This window comes from Leucopleurus acutus (genome assembly GCF_964270905.1).
Source record: "Leucopleurus acutus genome assembly, chromosome: 18".
Lineage (NCBI taxonomy): Eukaryota > Metazoa > Chordata > Mammalia > Artiodactyla > Delphinidae > Leucopleurus > Leucopleurus acutus.
The window spans coordinates 23952822-23969695 of NC_139160.1; the positions used below are offsets into that span (position 1 = coordinate 23952822).

Below are 16874 nucleotides of genomic sequence, written 5' to 3' on the forward strand. Positions count from 1 at the left end.
GAGCACAGGCTTAGTTGCTCTGCGGCATGAGGGATCTTCCCGGACCCGTGTCCCCTACACACTGGCAGGCGGATTCTTAACCACCGTGCCACTAGGGAAGTCCCTACCTATTAACTTTTACAAACTGATTTACTTTGCTTGTAGCTTTTCAGTTCTTTTGAATTTTCCTACACAATCATATCATGTGCAGATTCTACCTTCTATATAGTTTATTTCATTCTCATGTGTAATTACACTTGCTGGCACATTCTGAACAATGTTAAATGACATGGGGACAGTGGGCATCTTTGGTGTATTCCCGATATTAAGAGAAATGCTCCTGTTTTTCATCATTAGCTAACTTTTAGTTTGAGCTATTTAGGATAACATCAAGAATCCATCACGTTCTGTTTTCTAATGGATTTTAAACATCAGAAATAAGTGCAAAATTTTGTCAATCACTTCTCAGTGTCTATGAGATGATAACATTTTTCTCCTTTGACCTGTGAAGATGAACCATCCTTGTATTCTCATAGGTAAATGTTAATGGTATCTGTTCTTCTTTTTTTTTTTTTTTTTTTTTTTTGCGGTACGCAGGCCTCTCACTGTTGTGGCCTCTCCCGTTGCGGAGCACAGGCTCCGGACGCACAGGCTCAGCGGCCATGGCTCACGGGCCCAGCTGCCCCGCAGCATGTGGGATCTTCCCGGACAAGGCATGAACCCGCGTCCCCTGCATCGGCAGGCGGACTCTCAACCACTACGCCACCAGGGAAGCCCCTGTTCTTCTTAATATTACTTATTTTCCAAATTATCTTGGCTAATCTTGCATACTTATTCTTCCAGAGGAAACCCAAAGTATAATTTTTAAGAACCAGAACACCATCGAAATTAAAAGTTTATCTCTTTTTCATTGTAAGGATATACAATATGGGTTGATTTAAACAGAAAATTAGGAGACAATCATTTGCCTAACCAGAATTACCTTAATTAGAGGTTCAGCTTTGAACTAACAGATTACCTCTGGTACATGTCAATGTTTATAGATAGACCACTCAGTATTTAGGAGGTGAGATAAAAAACTGACTACTGAAAATGAAACATAAAACAAAAACAATAAAAAATGAATTAGAATTTGTCTTTCTCTGTCTGACTTAACTTCACTAAGTATAATATTCTTTAGGTCCATCCGCGTTGCTGCAAATGGCAATATTTCATTCTTTTTTTTAATATATCACTTATATGTGAAATCTAAAAAACAATACAGAAGAATGTATATGCAAAAACAGAAACAGACTCACAGACAGAAAACAAACTTGTGGTTACCAGAGGGAGAGAGGGAGGGAAGGAGGGACAAATTAGGAGTATGGGATTAACAGATACAAACTACTATACATAAAATAGAATAAGCAACAAGGATTTACTGTACAGCCCAGGGAATTATATCCAACATTTTGTAATAACCTATAATGGAATATAATCTGAAAAAAAACTGAATCACTTTGCTGTATACCTGAAACTAACACAATATTGTAAATCAACTATACTTCAATAAGAAAAGAATAGCAAATTGAGTATTAGATTTCACAATATATAGCTCAGTAGATCCTCTTTTTCCCAATGTAGGTCAGGATTTTTGACGATAATTTTAAATTGAGGGTCTTGCAAATGTTATGTCTTTCCCTCCTCCACTAATACACAATCCTTCAACATATAGCTTAAAATGCCTTAAGAATAGGCTGTTTAATTTCTTACTGTATTAATTAAATTAATTAATTATACATCTTAAATAGACCTAGAAGTTTCCTAAGGATAGTATATAATCAACATGTTTATTGCTGATGGTGATAAAAATGTCACAGTGGTTTTCTGCAACTTGCTTCAGTGTTCTATTGTTTTGTCCTATTGCATGTTCAGAAAAATGATCAAACCTGCTCTATCTAAACTTTTAAAATATGTCTTTGATTAAATCATCAGCAATGACAATGAATTAGTCATAATGGTGATAAAAGTAATATACAAACATTTAATGAGTGCATACTATATTTCCAGTACTGTGCTTAGGTCCTTTACATCTTTTATTTCAAATGAGCCACAGTCCTGCTACAGAGGGATTGTGAGCTCCACTTTTTAAAGATAAGGAAGCCAAAGCGAAGAAATGTTAAGTATTTTCCAAGATCACATTTATTTAATCATAAGTCTATCTGACTTCACATGCCACAATTTTTCCCACAAAATATACATGAATTAAGATGATGTGAGCAGAGGTAAATACAGTATAGTAGCCATTCAATTTCCAATTTCTTTCCATAGTAAAAAATCAGAAGTTACTCATTTTTCTCTTATTTTTAGTAGTTTAATTTTTTGCAAAATCAGAAAAAGAAAATGTTATAGAACTTTAAAAAATGAATTAGACTAGTGGAATTGCTGTTGCTATAGCTCAAAAGTTACAAAGTAAGATAAAAAGATCAAATTTAAATGCACATTTTAAAATATGCATCTACTGCGTAAAGCTAAGCACCTACACACTATAACGAAAATGTAATATTTTTAAGCAATAGCTCTTATAGATATTAGAACGATATGTACTTCCTTGATTCTATGATGTATTTTTTTTATATTTCAGAATCTCTGAAACTGATGCAACAAGAATCTATAATGATCATGTTTAATTCTCCAGTTCAAATTTTTTTCTTTCTTTGTGATGCACGAGATAAAGTAAGCTGAAAATTCATGGTATCTTAGATTTGTTGAAATATAGCAAATATCAGTTTTAAGGGTTATACAAAACAGCTTTATCGCCCTACTTCTATGTCCAATACATATTCTGTTTTTAAAAAATGCTATTACTATTTGTGAAACTTTAAAAAAGAAACTAATTCAATTTTAGTTTAGATTTAAGGCATTTGCGAACTTTAGTATTTACTCTAAGATGATCAGAGATAGCCCAGGGAGTTGCAAACTAGACGTTGGGATGTATGAGTGGATGCAAGAATCCATGCAGATGTGCACACAAGTATGCAATGTATACAGATGTGCATGCACTGGAGTCACGAGATTCTACCCGGTTCTTGGGGAGAAGTAAAATAATTGCGAGGCTGCAGAATTCTCAAGTGACTTTATCCAGGAAAGTAAAACAGGCAGTTATTACAGGGTTTCTCAATTGAGGCTGTCGGTGTAGAGAAGTCCTCCGTCTTCTCTGTCCCCATCTCCTCCCTTCTCACCCAGCTCTCCCGGAGAATGAAAAATGGACAGAGAATTTCCATCTCACCCACCACACCAATTCTTGCTCTATGCGCTTTACCCCCTCACTTCGGATGACAACAGTGGACCAGCTATAGTTATTCTCAACAGAGACCTGGATCCACAGATGTGGAATAGAGGTTCCTACCATTGCAAAACCAGATATAAAGGAAGTAGCCAACAGAGAATCCTGTGAGCTAAAGGAATGTCTTCTAAGGCTGGGAATTCAAACTAGCAAACTGACCCAATGACTACCACAAACCATGTTTGTCCTCTTTCCAAGTGTGAATGTAAATCCCTCCTCCAAAATAAGAGAAGAAAAGAAAGAAAGAAAGAAAGAAAAGAAAGAAAGAAAGAAAGAAAAGAAAGTAAGAAAGAAAGAAAGAAAGAAAGAAAGAAAGAAAGAAAGGAAGGAAGGAAGAAACAAAGAAAGGGAGAGAGAGGGAGGGAGGGAGGGAGGAAGGAAGGAAGAAAGAAAAAGAAAGAAGGAAAGGAAGAAAAGGAAGGAAGGAAGAAAGAAAGAGAGAGAAAGGAAGGAAAGAAAAGAATATTTGCATGAATGTTGCTGGTCACCAAAACTAACCACTACCAACTTCAAAAGAATTCTGCTAATCCCGCAAAAAATTCTCTTTAGCTCTTTTACAGATTATTAAAATAAAAAACAACAAAGTCAACAGCATTTAGCCAGTTTTAATTTTCAATATTAGGAGAGTCAGTGAGGGCCCTTGACTTATCTCAATGTGGACTCACCTTTTGCACAGCTGCTTGAAAGGCCTGTTTAATTCTCTTACACGAATCAGGTACTAATTTTGAGTCTTGGCTCTCCAGAGTTGTGTCTTGCAAATCCGTGTTTTCATGGAGTTTGAAAATTCTATTAATGCAGTGAGTGTCATCTTCCGATATTCTATTAGGATCCATCTGAGGGGGGAAAAATGTGAGGACGTCAGCGTGGTTATCACTGATCATTCTGTTATTTAATAAAGTGTGACTTAAGGACAAAAGAATTCATTCTTGCAAGAGTCATTATGTCCCCAACAACTAATAGTTAATACAATTACCATCGAGTTGGTGAAAAAATTGACTTCTAATTCATTTTTATGAGTAGCTGACTACCATCCACAACACACCTGTACACATGTGATTCATGGGGAAATTATCAAAATCGTCTGACATTGTAAAAGTGCTCACTGAGGGGAGGGGAATCAAAGAAATTACATGTGTTCAGTACAGGGAGAGACAGCCTTTTATCTTTAAGTCCCCCCCCACCCCATGCAGCACGCTATGTGGGATTATGAAGCCCACTTGGATGTTCAAAGCATGAAACCTATATAAATCACGTGAAATTAACATCATGTTCAGCTGCCATGTTTGCCTGGCCTTTTCCCTTAATCAATGTGTGGGTTTTTTGGGGTTTGTTTTGTGGTACGCGGGCCTCTCACTGCTGTGGCTTCTCCCGTTGCGGAGCACAGGCTCCGGACACGCAGGCTCAGCGGCCATGGCTCATGGGCCTAGCCGCTCCACGGCATGTGGGATCTTCCCAGACCGGGGCACGAACCCGTGTCCCCTGCATCGGCAGGCGGACACTCAACCACTGCGCCACCAGGGAAGCCCCAATGTGTGTTTTAATCAGCTGAAGAGGGGAGGGAGAAATCCATTTCCTAGCCCCAAAGAAAATCTGAAGCCAGAAGCATTATTTCCCTTTTCGTTGAACCTCTCATCAGTTTTCTTAACCTGGAGTGGTACGTCTGTCAGAGGGGGCCTGAGAATGTGTGTGGTGGTATTTGGTGTGAGCTGGGATGAGGAGGGCTCATGGTGTGAACAAGCTCTATGGACCCATGCTGAGGGGATGCTAAAATTCTTGTAGTGTACTAGATAGTCCCACCCAAAATATCCCCATTACGTTATTAGCTGGTCCCCTGGTTAAAACAGGTGCCAACGTAAGCATTTCTTCAAGTATTACTCTTTTCTTAAAATTGTCTGCCAGCTCCTCCTGGGGCTCCTACAAGCCTTTGTAGTGGTTTCAACTGCCAAGTACATAGTAGAGGTAATTAGCTACCTGACTGTTTTAATTGGTTTAATTTTTAAGTGGTTTAATTTATTGTCCTCTTCTTTCAAAAAATTCAAGGTGCTTCATGTGCATTTGCTTATGACTAGGTACAGGCTAGATGAAAAAAAGGGAAAATTATGTAAGTTTACAATAACCAAAGCCCAGTCAATTAATATCAAGTCTCTCGTTCCCTGGTTTAATCATCTTTTTGAAAGTCATCAGAAGATGTGCAGGTTTATTAACCAGCTGTCAGAAGGAAGCGAAGAAAGTACCCTATACATACCTGAGATTCTCAAAATGAAATAACAGCCTTTCAACAAACGTGCACCCGCTAATACAAATTTTATCATTCCACTTTTGCACGGTGTGACTCGGGAAGCAAAACTATTTGCAATCCAAGTTTACTTTTTATTTCTTTAAAATAATTAGTATGAATCAGAATACCTGAGATTTTATATAAGGCAAGTGTTCAATTGCATACTTTTTTTAAAAGGCTCACTTATACCAATAAGTTTCACAAAAAAACAGAGAAGCCTGGACAACTGATATGAAGAGTCGTTGGGTTCAGACCTCAAGAAAGAATCCTGCAAAAGGCCTCAGCTGGCTCACCACCAGAAAGTCGCTGAGCTAAAGGAACAGTGTGATATTAGTGGGGAAGTGCCTGGGTACCCTAACATTGGTTAAGCTCCAGTCCCACTGACAAGCTAAGTGTCATCAACAGAAGCAGCAGTACTGGCGACCCTTGCTATGGAAACTAGAGTCCAATCACTTGCAGCGTTACAGGCTCACCAAGAATTTGTTAGAAAGGCAGACGCTCAGGCGCCACCCCAGGCAGTGCCTGTGAATCTGCATTCTAACTGGATCCCAGGTGATTCTGATGCACGTTAAAGTTTGAGAAGTAATGCTTTCAAATACCAAAGATACAAATATCGATTGTCTGCTATTAAAATGTCTCCAAATTTCTTTGGACACCAATTTTAAAAGTTTTTCACAAGTAATACCAATTAGTATTAATACAAAATTACTGAAATGGTCAATAATGGCTAAGGGTTTAATGCAAAGAAATATAATGCAAAGATTTTTGTCTCTTCTCTCTTAAAAATATGTCCATGCCCAGGTCCCACCCTTGGCCATTTAATCAATATCCCTAAGGGGAGGGGTCAACTGAGTCCCTCTCCCCAAGTGTTTCTAATGTGCAGGTGAGAACCACTGTTTCAGAAAGTCACATTAGCGCTAAAACATATATAAAATGTCACCAATTGTTTTCCAAAATGAAAGTATGGCATAATTAATTTTGATATACTCACTTATTTTGTTTATTTAAGGGTCATATGTTAGAATTTTATTTTTATTATTTTTTAAAATTTATTTTATTGAAGTATAGTTGATTTACAATGTTGTATTAGTTTCTGGTGTACAGAAAAGTGATTCAGTTATACATATATATAACAGTTTGCATCTGCTAATCCCAAACTCCCACTCCATCCCTCTCCAACTCTGCCCACCCTCTTGGCAACCACAAGTCTGTTCTCTATGTCTGAGTCTATTTCTGTTTCGTAAATAAGTTCATCTGTGTCATATTTTAGATTCCACATATAAGTGATATCATATGGTATTTTTTTCTCTGACTCACTTCACTTAGTATGATAATCTCTAGGTCCATCCATGTTACTGCAAATAGCATTATTTCATTCTTTTTTATGGCTGAGTAATATTCCACTGTGTATATGTACCACATCTTCTTTATCCATTCATCTGTCAATGGACATTTAGGTTGTTTCCATGTCTTGGCTAATGTGAATAGTGCTGCTATGAACATAGGGTTGCATGTGTCTTAGAAATTTATTTTTAACCTGCAAGCAAATGTCTTTCTTATTCCAGTGCCCTTGCAGCTCTCCTTTCCTGAAGATGGAGACCAGGAGAAAGGGTGGCGTAGAGGTGCAGGGGTGCAGGGCCAGCAACACACACAGGCAAATGATGGCCTCTGCTCCTGTGGTCTCAGCACTGCAGGAGCTGCAGGGCAGGGCGTCGGACTGAGTGGACCCTCCACATTACTCACCGAGCGGCTGGACAAATGTAACCTCTCCCCTAACAACCCATCCCCTGACACAGCAGTCTGGATAGAAAATTTATATGATGGAAAAATTGCACTTTTTAGTCTATTTTAGCTACTAACGAGATCACTTACACATTAAAAATTAGAAGAAGGTATATTTCTAGTGCTGCAAATCATTTGAAAAGCTTTTTCAGTAAATTCAACATGCAAAGCCCTAGGCTGGATGCTGTAAAGAAGGTAGTGAGCAAAATGGGCAGTCCTGACCTTCAAGGAACTTACACTCGACAGAGGAATGAAGAAACTCATCCAAAATTCACAGTAAAAAAAACAAAACAAAACACAGTAAACAGTAAATGAATTCATTGTACCTAGAAATGACTGAAAATATTAAGTGAATCTTGAATATCTGATTTAAACTGGACTTCAAAAATACAGTGATCAGACAATGTAGTTCATGTGAAAGGAACTCAATCTTTAAAAAAAAAACAAACTTCCTTGAAACTTAATCATCTGTAGGGTTAAATGAGGCAGGATGCTAGACATTTGTGCTACTTTGTTTTCTGTTTTTTTTCAAGCAGGCAGCCTACACACCTCCACATCAGATTTCCGGTGCTCCTGTTTGGGTAACAAACAGCCCAGGGAGGTTGGTGTGCATGTTGGGGGTTTGGCGGAAGGGGTTAAAAGGGGACAGAGATTGAGTTTCCTGAAAAGCTTATCTTGTAGCTAAGCTCTAAATTTTGAATATGGTTATATGGATGCTTAAAAAAAAAAGGGCACATAAATTTTAAAAGCAACTTTTTGTAAGGGTTTTTTTTTTTCTTTGTAAACCAAAGTATGAATACTATGTGGTAAATATATAGCACAAGCCATATGCTATTTTTTCTTTGGCAAGGTTGGTAGGGGAAAAGCTAATCTACACTGGATCTAGTACTTTTTTTTTTTTTTTCTTAATCTAGGCACAAGCAATCTACAAACATCCAGGAGGCTGATTCACATTTAGCTATTCAAACATGAGTGGAGCAGGGGAAAATTTTTTGTCACTATAATTTTTACATTATTTGGGGGCATTTTTCTAAATGCATTTAAGACTAAATTGAATTGTTTTTTCTTGAGGATTTGCGTGGCTCTCCCCTCCCATCTTTAAACAAAAACAATAAAACTGGCTCCCTTTCTTTTCTTTTTTTTTTTTAACTGTTAACTGCAAACATATTACCTGATATTAGATGATTTCATTCTAGTTCAAACACATTCAGAAGCCCCAAGTAGTTGACCCACAAATTTAGTGGAAATCAAAAAACTGTCTATTTGGTACCAAGTTCTAATCCAAGGAAGCTGATATAAGTGAAAATGTTAAATCAGTGTCAGGTCAAACTGAATCTACTCTCTCAACTAGAACTTTGAAAGAAGGCTTCCAGCATATGTAAAAGTGGAAAGAATTGTAGACTTGTAGAACCTCCAGGTACCCATCACCGAGCTTCAGCAATTACCAGTGCATGGCCAATCTTGTTTCATCTATAAGCAACCACTTCCCTGTTCCCCAGGCTCCCCACCTATTATTTTGCAACGAATTCCAAACATCTTATTTCATTTGTAACTACTTCCGAATGTATCTCTAAATGATTAGGACCCCTTTCAGTATTAACTGTAGATACCGTACTCAGCAAAACGTAACCACATCTAGTGGAGTATCCTCCTATGAAAACATTCCTCCTAATATTACTTCTTAACTGAAGGAGATGACCTTTTAAAAATGTAATACACAGTTGGGTTCAGAGTAATGGTTAATATATATTTGCATAAGTCTTGGAGAAGCCCAATCTTCATGGCATTTAGGAAAACTGTACCCAGAAATTCGATGACATTAAATTCTCCATCTGAAAATTTTCTATCCATGTGACATCAAGATTGCTAGATGATCATCAGAAAGCTAGAATCCTCAGCCCACCAGGCCATTAATATTGAGAATCCCTACAAAGAAGCTGAACACTTTCTTCAACAGCCCAACAGGTCATTCTTTCCTAAATGGTCACGCCGATTTCCATGGTTCCTGCCAATCTAAGCTGTTTCTGGTCCCTAGAACTCATTCATTCCCTACTGCCCTTTCAGTGCTGAATACTCACTTCACTACCACTGCTACGAAAATGCCATAACCCCAAATTGTTAGAAAAGATAAAAGAGAACGACTGAATCTTCTGTCCCTTTTCTGAATGCTTCTCTCTTATTGGACTAAGAATTTAAAGTCTTTTGTTTATTGGCCCCTTCATTACCTGGCATCATGCAATGCACACAGTATGTGGACATTGTATGTTGAATAAACGATTCTTAATTCATATTCCATACCATTTAAGAGTGTCATGTGCAGTGCAGGCACTCAATATACAGACATTAAATGGTGGGGCGGGGCAGGGGGAGGAGGGGGACAGGACCACATGCTGGATGAGAAAATGGATAAATCACTCATTCTTGGCTACAGCATACTCCAATGAAAGAAAAATGTTTCATCACTTTCATATAGATTTGTGTAATCTATATTGCAAGTAAACCACTTGGAAGTTGTAGTTTTAGAAAAACTTCCTCTCAATAGGAAAAGATTATTTTTATTAACATACAAATACAAGTTTTCTAAAGCACTGCACATAGTATGTCTACCTTTTAGTAGATAAACTAGTTCTATAAAATGCAAATTAGTGGATACTGAATATTTAACAAAAAGCCTATGATTACAAGTAATGGAGTTCAAGACCCTGGCACACGTCCAAATCCCATACAGCCCAGGCAATGCCTTGTTCTGATGCGTTCAATTTGGTTTAGTAATCACCTTTGAATCTGAAAACCAATGAAGTCCAAACCCAAGTCTCTTTTCCCATAAAAAAAAAAAATGCACAGTCAGCCCCCCACTTCCTTTGAGAAAGAGTTCACGGCACCAGACAAGAATACTTGAATGAATCCAACCAACTGCACTGCAATTTCCAAGAAAACACAAGAGCATAAACCACCAGTAAGCATAAGGTTACAGATTTACCCCTTCCTTTCTACTATCTCTCTGCCGTTCCTAACCGGCTTCCTCACCTTTGAAAATGTGGTTACTTGCTAGATTGTCGCTAGGCTGTGCCAGGGGACAGAACACCTCCACACACACTTTGCCTCCTTCCTCCGCCCACTTAGTGGGAAGGCACGAGGGCCCTTCTTTCTTCTCTCACTCCGCGCGAGCGGAGCCCGGGTCCTAAGACCAGGCTTCTCTGGCCGCGCTATGTCTTTCGGTCCATCTGGCGACTTGGGCATCGCCCCCCGGGGCTCCAGCGGCTGCCGGCAGCGCACGCAGTGCGCGGTGCAAAACCAACCAACCCCAGGACCCCAAATCCTCCCGGGGGTGGGTGGGAAGGAAAGGGTCGATTCCCAACGGTAGGCGCTCAATTGTTTTTCCTGAGTGGACCTAAGTTCATTCTTTGCTTCAAGTGGGAGGTGGAAGCAGAGAAAAGTGTGCAGTCGTTTCCCGAAGAGGTGAGCGGCCAATGCGGTCTCGCCGGGGGAAATTCAAACGCACCAGGCCGGGCGAGCTCAGCTTCGGCGCGCAGGGGGCCGGGTGCGTGCGCGAGGACCAGAGGCCGGCGCGCCGGGCCCCGCGCCTGGCTGTCCCCCAGCCGGACGCTCCCTTTTTAGGGTCACTTTCCCCTCCCCAGATATGCAAGCTCTGGGGAGTCAAGCCGGGGGACTAGACTCCATCGCCTGCAAAGTGCTGGAGGATGAAGGCGGGTGCGCCCCGCCCGCGCGCCCCTGGGAGGCGAGCACTCACCTGCGCTCGGAAGTAAAGGAACAGGGCGACGCTGCACGCGACCTGGCCCAGCCCCAGCCCCAGCAAGGCCACGAACGTGGAGCGGGAGGCGGCGGCGGCGGCATGGTGCGGGGCGGGCTGCGCGGGCGGCGGCGGCGGGGCGTGCAGGGCGCCCTCGTGCGGGGCGCCGGAGCCGCCGCTGCCCATCTCCTCGGAGGCGCGCAGGTACTTGGTGTAGTCTCGGCTGGCGCGGCGCATGGCGCTCGGCCCGCCTCGCTCCGGCGCTCGCCTCCCTCCGGGGCTGTTCTGCCGGCGGCCAAGTGCAAAGGCAGCGCAGAGCCGGCGCGCGGCCAGGCGGGCCTCGACGTAGGGGCGCTCAGAGCCGGGCGCTGCTCCTGGGGCGCGCGGGCGAGCGAGGAGGGTGCCGGCCGCCCCAACTCTTATAAACCGCTTCGGGAGGGCTGGCCCCGGGAGCCAATCAGCCCCGGCCGAGCCTGCCTCTTCCACTCCCACCCCTGGCTCCCCTTCCTTCCTTTCGCCCTCCCTCCCTTACTCTCTCCCTGAAAGGCCTCCTCCCTCCCCATCGGGGCCCTCGGAGGAGGAGGCTGTGGGTTGTTCTAGCGGTTCCAGAGGCCACTTGCCCATCCTCAGCGGCCTTTCTGGAGGTCCAAGAGGTGGGCTGGGGGAGATGCAGATGAATGCCTTGGTCAAGGACAAAGGTGACATCGCAGACATTCCTGGGGCATTTGGCATCCCCTTGCCTCAGTTTCCCCTATAGGATTTAGAAAATTGGACTTGGTGATGTCTGAAGGCCCTTCCTATTTGCCTCTCCTCCTCCCACCACCCCCCTCACTTTTTTTTTTTTTTTTAGCAAGGAACACCCTCAGAGATCCTGAGGGTGCAGCCTCTAGCATGTTTCCAAATATAGGTTCCGAAATATGTATTTTGGCAGGCTTAGGAAACCAGAACCCACTTCCCAAACCCCTGTTTCTGCACCCTCAAAGTGGCTTTAAATGAGGCAGATTTTGAATGTGGCAGCAGAGAGCCGATAGGCACCAACTGTGACTTAAAAAAAGAAATTTGGTACAGAGAGAGGGGTAGGAACCAGTAACTTTACGTATAGGACCATATATATGAAGAGAATTGAGTCACATGCCATTCCTACTGCTTGGTAGTTCCTCTCCTTCAGTGTCCTAAAAATAAGAGAGGTACACACCCAGAGGCGGGCCACCCAGGAGCACTCATCCAGCTGTCAGTCAGGAAAGAAAGATGTTACACAAAGCTGAGGTGTAATTAAATGTTGGTTTCCTCGCTAAGGACAACTTTTTTTAAAAGTCTGTCTTCAGAATTGTGCCCCTTGGTAAGAAAATGAGAATACGAACATTGCTCACAGATTCTGATACAGCTTCAGCAGGAAGGAACAGAGGTACTGGCCAATTGAAACACCTATAAAAACTTAGGATGTTTTCACTTTTTGTTACTACGTTTGAATTTTGTGTCCTCTTTCTGCATAGTTCTCGAAAGGGCATTTCCTAGGGAAGATTTTTTCACAAATGGTACATCTCTGAGTTACTAAAACTCGTGTTCGCAATTAACCACTTAGAACTCAGCACGTGTTGAGGAAGGGCAACTAGGATGGGTAAAAACTAAACACCCAAGTGAAATGATTTGTTCAAATTCAAAGATGCTTTTAGCATTCATTTGTGTATGTATCACAAGTCTGATGAGGAAAGAGGGAAAAAAACAATTTTCAAACTCCAATAGAGAAACAACAAATGTTGAGCTTCTATTCCATGCAGTCTGGGCCTCTTCTTCCTTTTTGTTGGTTAACTTAGGGAAGTAATGGTTGTTTTCCCTCTCTTTCTCTTCCTTCTCCTTTTTCTTCTTTTGGGAAACAATTCTATATTTCATCCTTTTTATAAATCTCTACTAGAATCAAAGATTTTTAAAAATGTGTTATAACAACTAAACCCACAGTTACTTTACTGTATAGCCCTTTCCATTCTTTTTCAATGTTTTATACATGTCTCTTATTCCTTGGCATCTTGATCCTCAGATTAGAAGACGTTCCCTCAAATCAATGAATCTGTTCAGTTGTGTTTGACCTAGTCGCTTCATGGATAGGACAGTATATTACATTCCTACAGAGTTCTTCATGCGACATTCCTCCTGCAAGGCAGTTATTTTCCTTTCCTATCCTAAAGGTGTCATCCCTCTGTGTTCCCGCATCCACAGGCTGGATTGGAAACTCCACTGTCAGTCCACTTGTTGCTTCTTCAAAGGTAATGAAACTTTCTGGCCTATTAATTAATTAATTAATTTGTCAACATTTCACTCCCTAATTAACTCGACATTCGCTTAATAAAAGGGGTGGTCCCGTGGTCGGCTTCGCTTGGAAAATCCTGCGTTAAACAAAATTAGTTGTTTTTTGTTGAATGCGGATCGTATCAGTGACATGAATGTACAAATGTATTTTGTAAATCTCCAGAAAAGGGGTTTGGTATTATCTGTTTTTCAAAAAGTTTTCATCTTTTTTTTTTTTTTTGAGGGGATGGGAGGTTCACATATCAAGGGTTTAAGAAACAAAATTTGGTAAAAACCAGATGAGAAACATCTGTAGAACACGAATGGACAGTGCAGTACAAATGGCCTGAATGTCAGTAAAATAGTCAGTAGCCCGGGGGACCTACAAGGACTGAATGAACAGGAAGAGAAGAGACCAGAACAGGACCATAGAGGATACTGAAGACTGTCAGATTGGAAAAAAGCACTCAGATCCATTTTATTTAATTTTTATTTTTTTAATTTTTACCTTATATTGGAGTATCGTTGATGAACCATGTTGTGTTAGTTTCAGGTGCACAGCAAAGTGATTCTGTTATACATATCCGTGTATCTATTCTTTTTCAAATTCTTTTGCCATTTAGGTTATCACAGAGTACTGAGCAGGGTTCCCTGTGCTATACAGTACAGATCCATTTTAAAGCATCATGCTGGCCATCCAAAGCATTTCCACAGACCTGCAGTTTTCTGTCCTCGCCAGGGCTTCATGGAGCCCCTCTTAAACACCACTGGCCCAGCAGGTGACTCTCAAGCTCCTTACCACGTTGCAGATCAACTTCTGGTTCCTATTGCTTCATTGCCTCGCTTTTCCCCCCTGCAGCCTTACACTTTATGCCCCAGCAACACAGGACTGCATGCACCCTCCCATTTCTTGCCTTTATACCTTTGGTCATTCAGTGTCTTCTACCAGGATTGATCACCCTTTTTCACCTGATTATTGCCTTATCTTCAAACATTCAGTTAAGGTCCCTCGTCCTTAGGAAGCTTTTCCTGATAGCCCACCACCCCCAGGCTGTCTGTCACGCCCCACTATTTCTATCTGATTCTTTATTACATGATGTGCATATGTTCACCATAGTTCTGAAACTTCTTTTTATGATCTTTGCTTTGCTTCTGTGTCTCACCTACTAGACTGTAAGCTCCCTGAGGGAAGTCATGACCTTTGTATTCCTACTGCCTTAACACAGTGCTTCATGAAGCTCTGTGAAATGAATGAGTAAGTAAAAAGAAAAAGAAAATAAACATCTCTGACATTCCAATAACAGAGGGCTGAACTGGGGAGAACACTGAGTGTTAAATAGAAAATTACCCCAAATAACATCACTCTCTAATTATACTGATAACCTAATCTGACTAGGAAAACATACAGCAAACTTAAGGGCATAACATGCCCAGACAATAAGGAGAAATAGATATATGTATTTTTTAAGGCTAATATTGTAGAATTTTATTATCAAGCTTATAGAACTTAAGAAAATTTGAACCTGAGTGACTTTCAGATTTTATGTAATTATATGAACACTAGCAGCTCTGAAACTTTTTAGCCTCAGAATCTGTTTACTCTCTTACAATGGAAACTTCCAAAAGCTTTTTTTTAATGTGAGTTGTAGCTGTCAAGACTTACCATATTAAAAATTCAAACAGAAACGTTTGCTCATTTGCAGTAACAACATTAACATTATTTATGAAACATAGATCATTTTAAAAATAAAAATATAAGTGAATAGGATTGCATTGTTTATGTTTGCAAATCTCTTTAATAAGAGACAGCTGTATTCTTCTGTCTGCTTCTGTACTCACTCTGATGTGATACATTATTTTTCTCAAAGTGTATGAAGAAAATACAGCCTCACACCAACATATAGTTAGAAAAAGGAAGAATATTTTAATTGCCTTTTCTGATAATTGTGGTGTTTTCCTTTTCTACTACACCAGAACTCAACAAGTGGTCACTTCTTAGCCATTATTTGCACTATGGAATCTAAAACCATCCATGGAGTTTTCCTCGTTTGTTACAATAATATCCATTGATCTATATTTTTATTTGAATGGTTCTCTTACCCACGGGTGATTTGTAACACTGGTCATTTGGAAAATATTCATTCACTGAGTTCCACAGATTTTCTAAGTGTTGACATATTTCATTATACAATATCAAAAACCTACATTCACTAATATCACCACTGATTTTATCAGGAAAGTCTTTAGTATTGGGAAGCTGTTAAGTTCACAGAGGCAAATAGGAGTTTTTCAAAGTTCTAATTTGTCCTTGAAAACTTGAATTGTATTGGCAACAAATACTGCCAATTGCTTTTCTTGAACTGACAGACTCACTTTGTTCATTTTTCAAATGAACAAATACCCAAGTCTGAAAAGCATAAATGTTTGTCATTAATTCATCTTTGCAACTTGAACAATGACTTGAATGCTTTTTCTCATGACAATCCTTCTTAGTTATGTAGCAGAAGTGCTTCAATGCATACATCCCATTTTGTCCCATGTAATATAAAAAAATGTATATTCAAGTATTAAGACTTAGTAAAAGTAATAGTTTTTACTCCATCAAAGATATTTTTTTAAAAAAAAAACTCTGAAGTGTGTAGCAGTGAAGAATACATGACTACTAACACAGTTTTCATGTCAACTGTACTGATTTACGCTATGGCTCCAGCATTTTATACATTAGTGCAAATGCCTACAAAGTAGAAAAGCAAGTTATGATCTTAGTATTACTATAAAGGTAGCGCAGATCTTGAGGATCCCCTGAATGGGTCTCAGGGACCTCAGAGGTCTGAGGACCACACTTTGAGAACCACTGATCTGTTGGATGGAGGCATATGTTGGCACACTCTGCATAGTCCAGCCTAGTTCTGTTAGATGTGGCAAACACTTGGTCAAAAGGTCTTGGAGACATTTTTAAATAGGTTAAGAGATAAAACAGATAGAACTTGATGACTGGACATGAGAGGTGGCTCGCAGGAGTATTGGCTTGGATGACAGGGTAGATGATGGTGCTGTGAATCTAGATAAAGAATACACAAAGTTTTAGTGATGCTACAGAGGATGAAGTCATTGTGAATCTTTTTGTTGTTGTTGTTTGCTGTGCCGCATGGACCAGGGATTAAACCTGGGCCATGGTGGTGAAAGCCCAGAATCCTAACCACTAGGCCACCAGGGAACTCCCAAGTCATTGTGGATCTTACAGAGAGAGAACACAAGAGAGAAATCAGGTGTAGGTAGATTGGGGGCAAAGAACAATGAGTTTTATTTTGGACATGCTCTTCCTACCCTGGGTGTCCCTGCCTCTTCTGATCTCAGGTCCAAGCTGTTTATGTTCACTGAGGACCCATTGAAATCTCCCATCTGGGTCTGAGCTCCCTAAAAGTCTAACCCACCATTTCCATTACCTCTTATAAGCAACCTGTTCTCATCACATT

The 16874-nt window shown here is 40.5% G+C and overlaps 1 protein-coding gene across 1 annotated transcript in view; it reads right to left on the bottom strand.

Annotated features, from left to right (window-relative positions):
- The window catches only part of TNFSF11 (TNF superfamily member 11), a gene marked incomplete at both ends in the record, with an annotated part of 34264 nt that extends 22912 nt beyond the window's left edge, over positions 1–11352 (bottom strand). The window contains 2 exons of the mRNA XM_082859365.1: positions 3970–4137; positions 11116–11352. Coding sequence (XP_082715491.1) covers positions 3970–4137; positions 11116–11352 — 405 coding nt within the window. The remainder of the gene's footprint in view (positions 1–3969; positions 4138–11115) is intronic.
- Positions 11353–16874: the final 5522 nt, after the last annotated feature.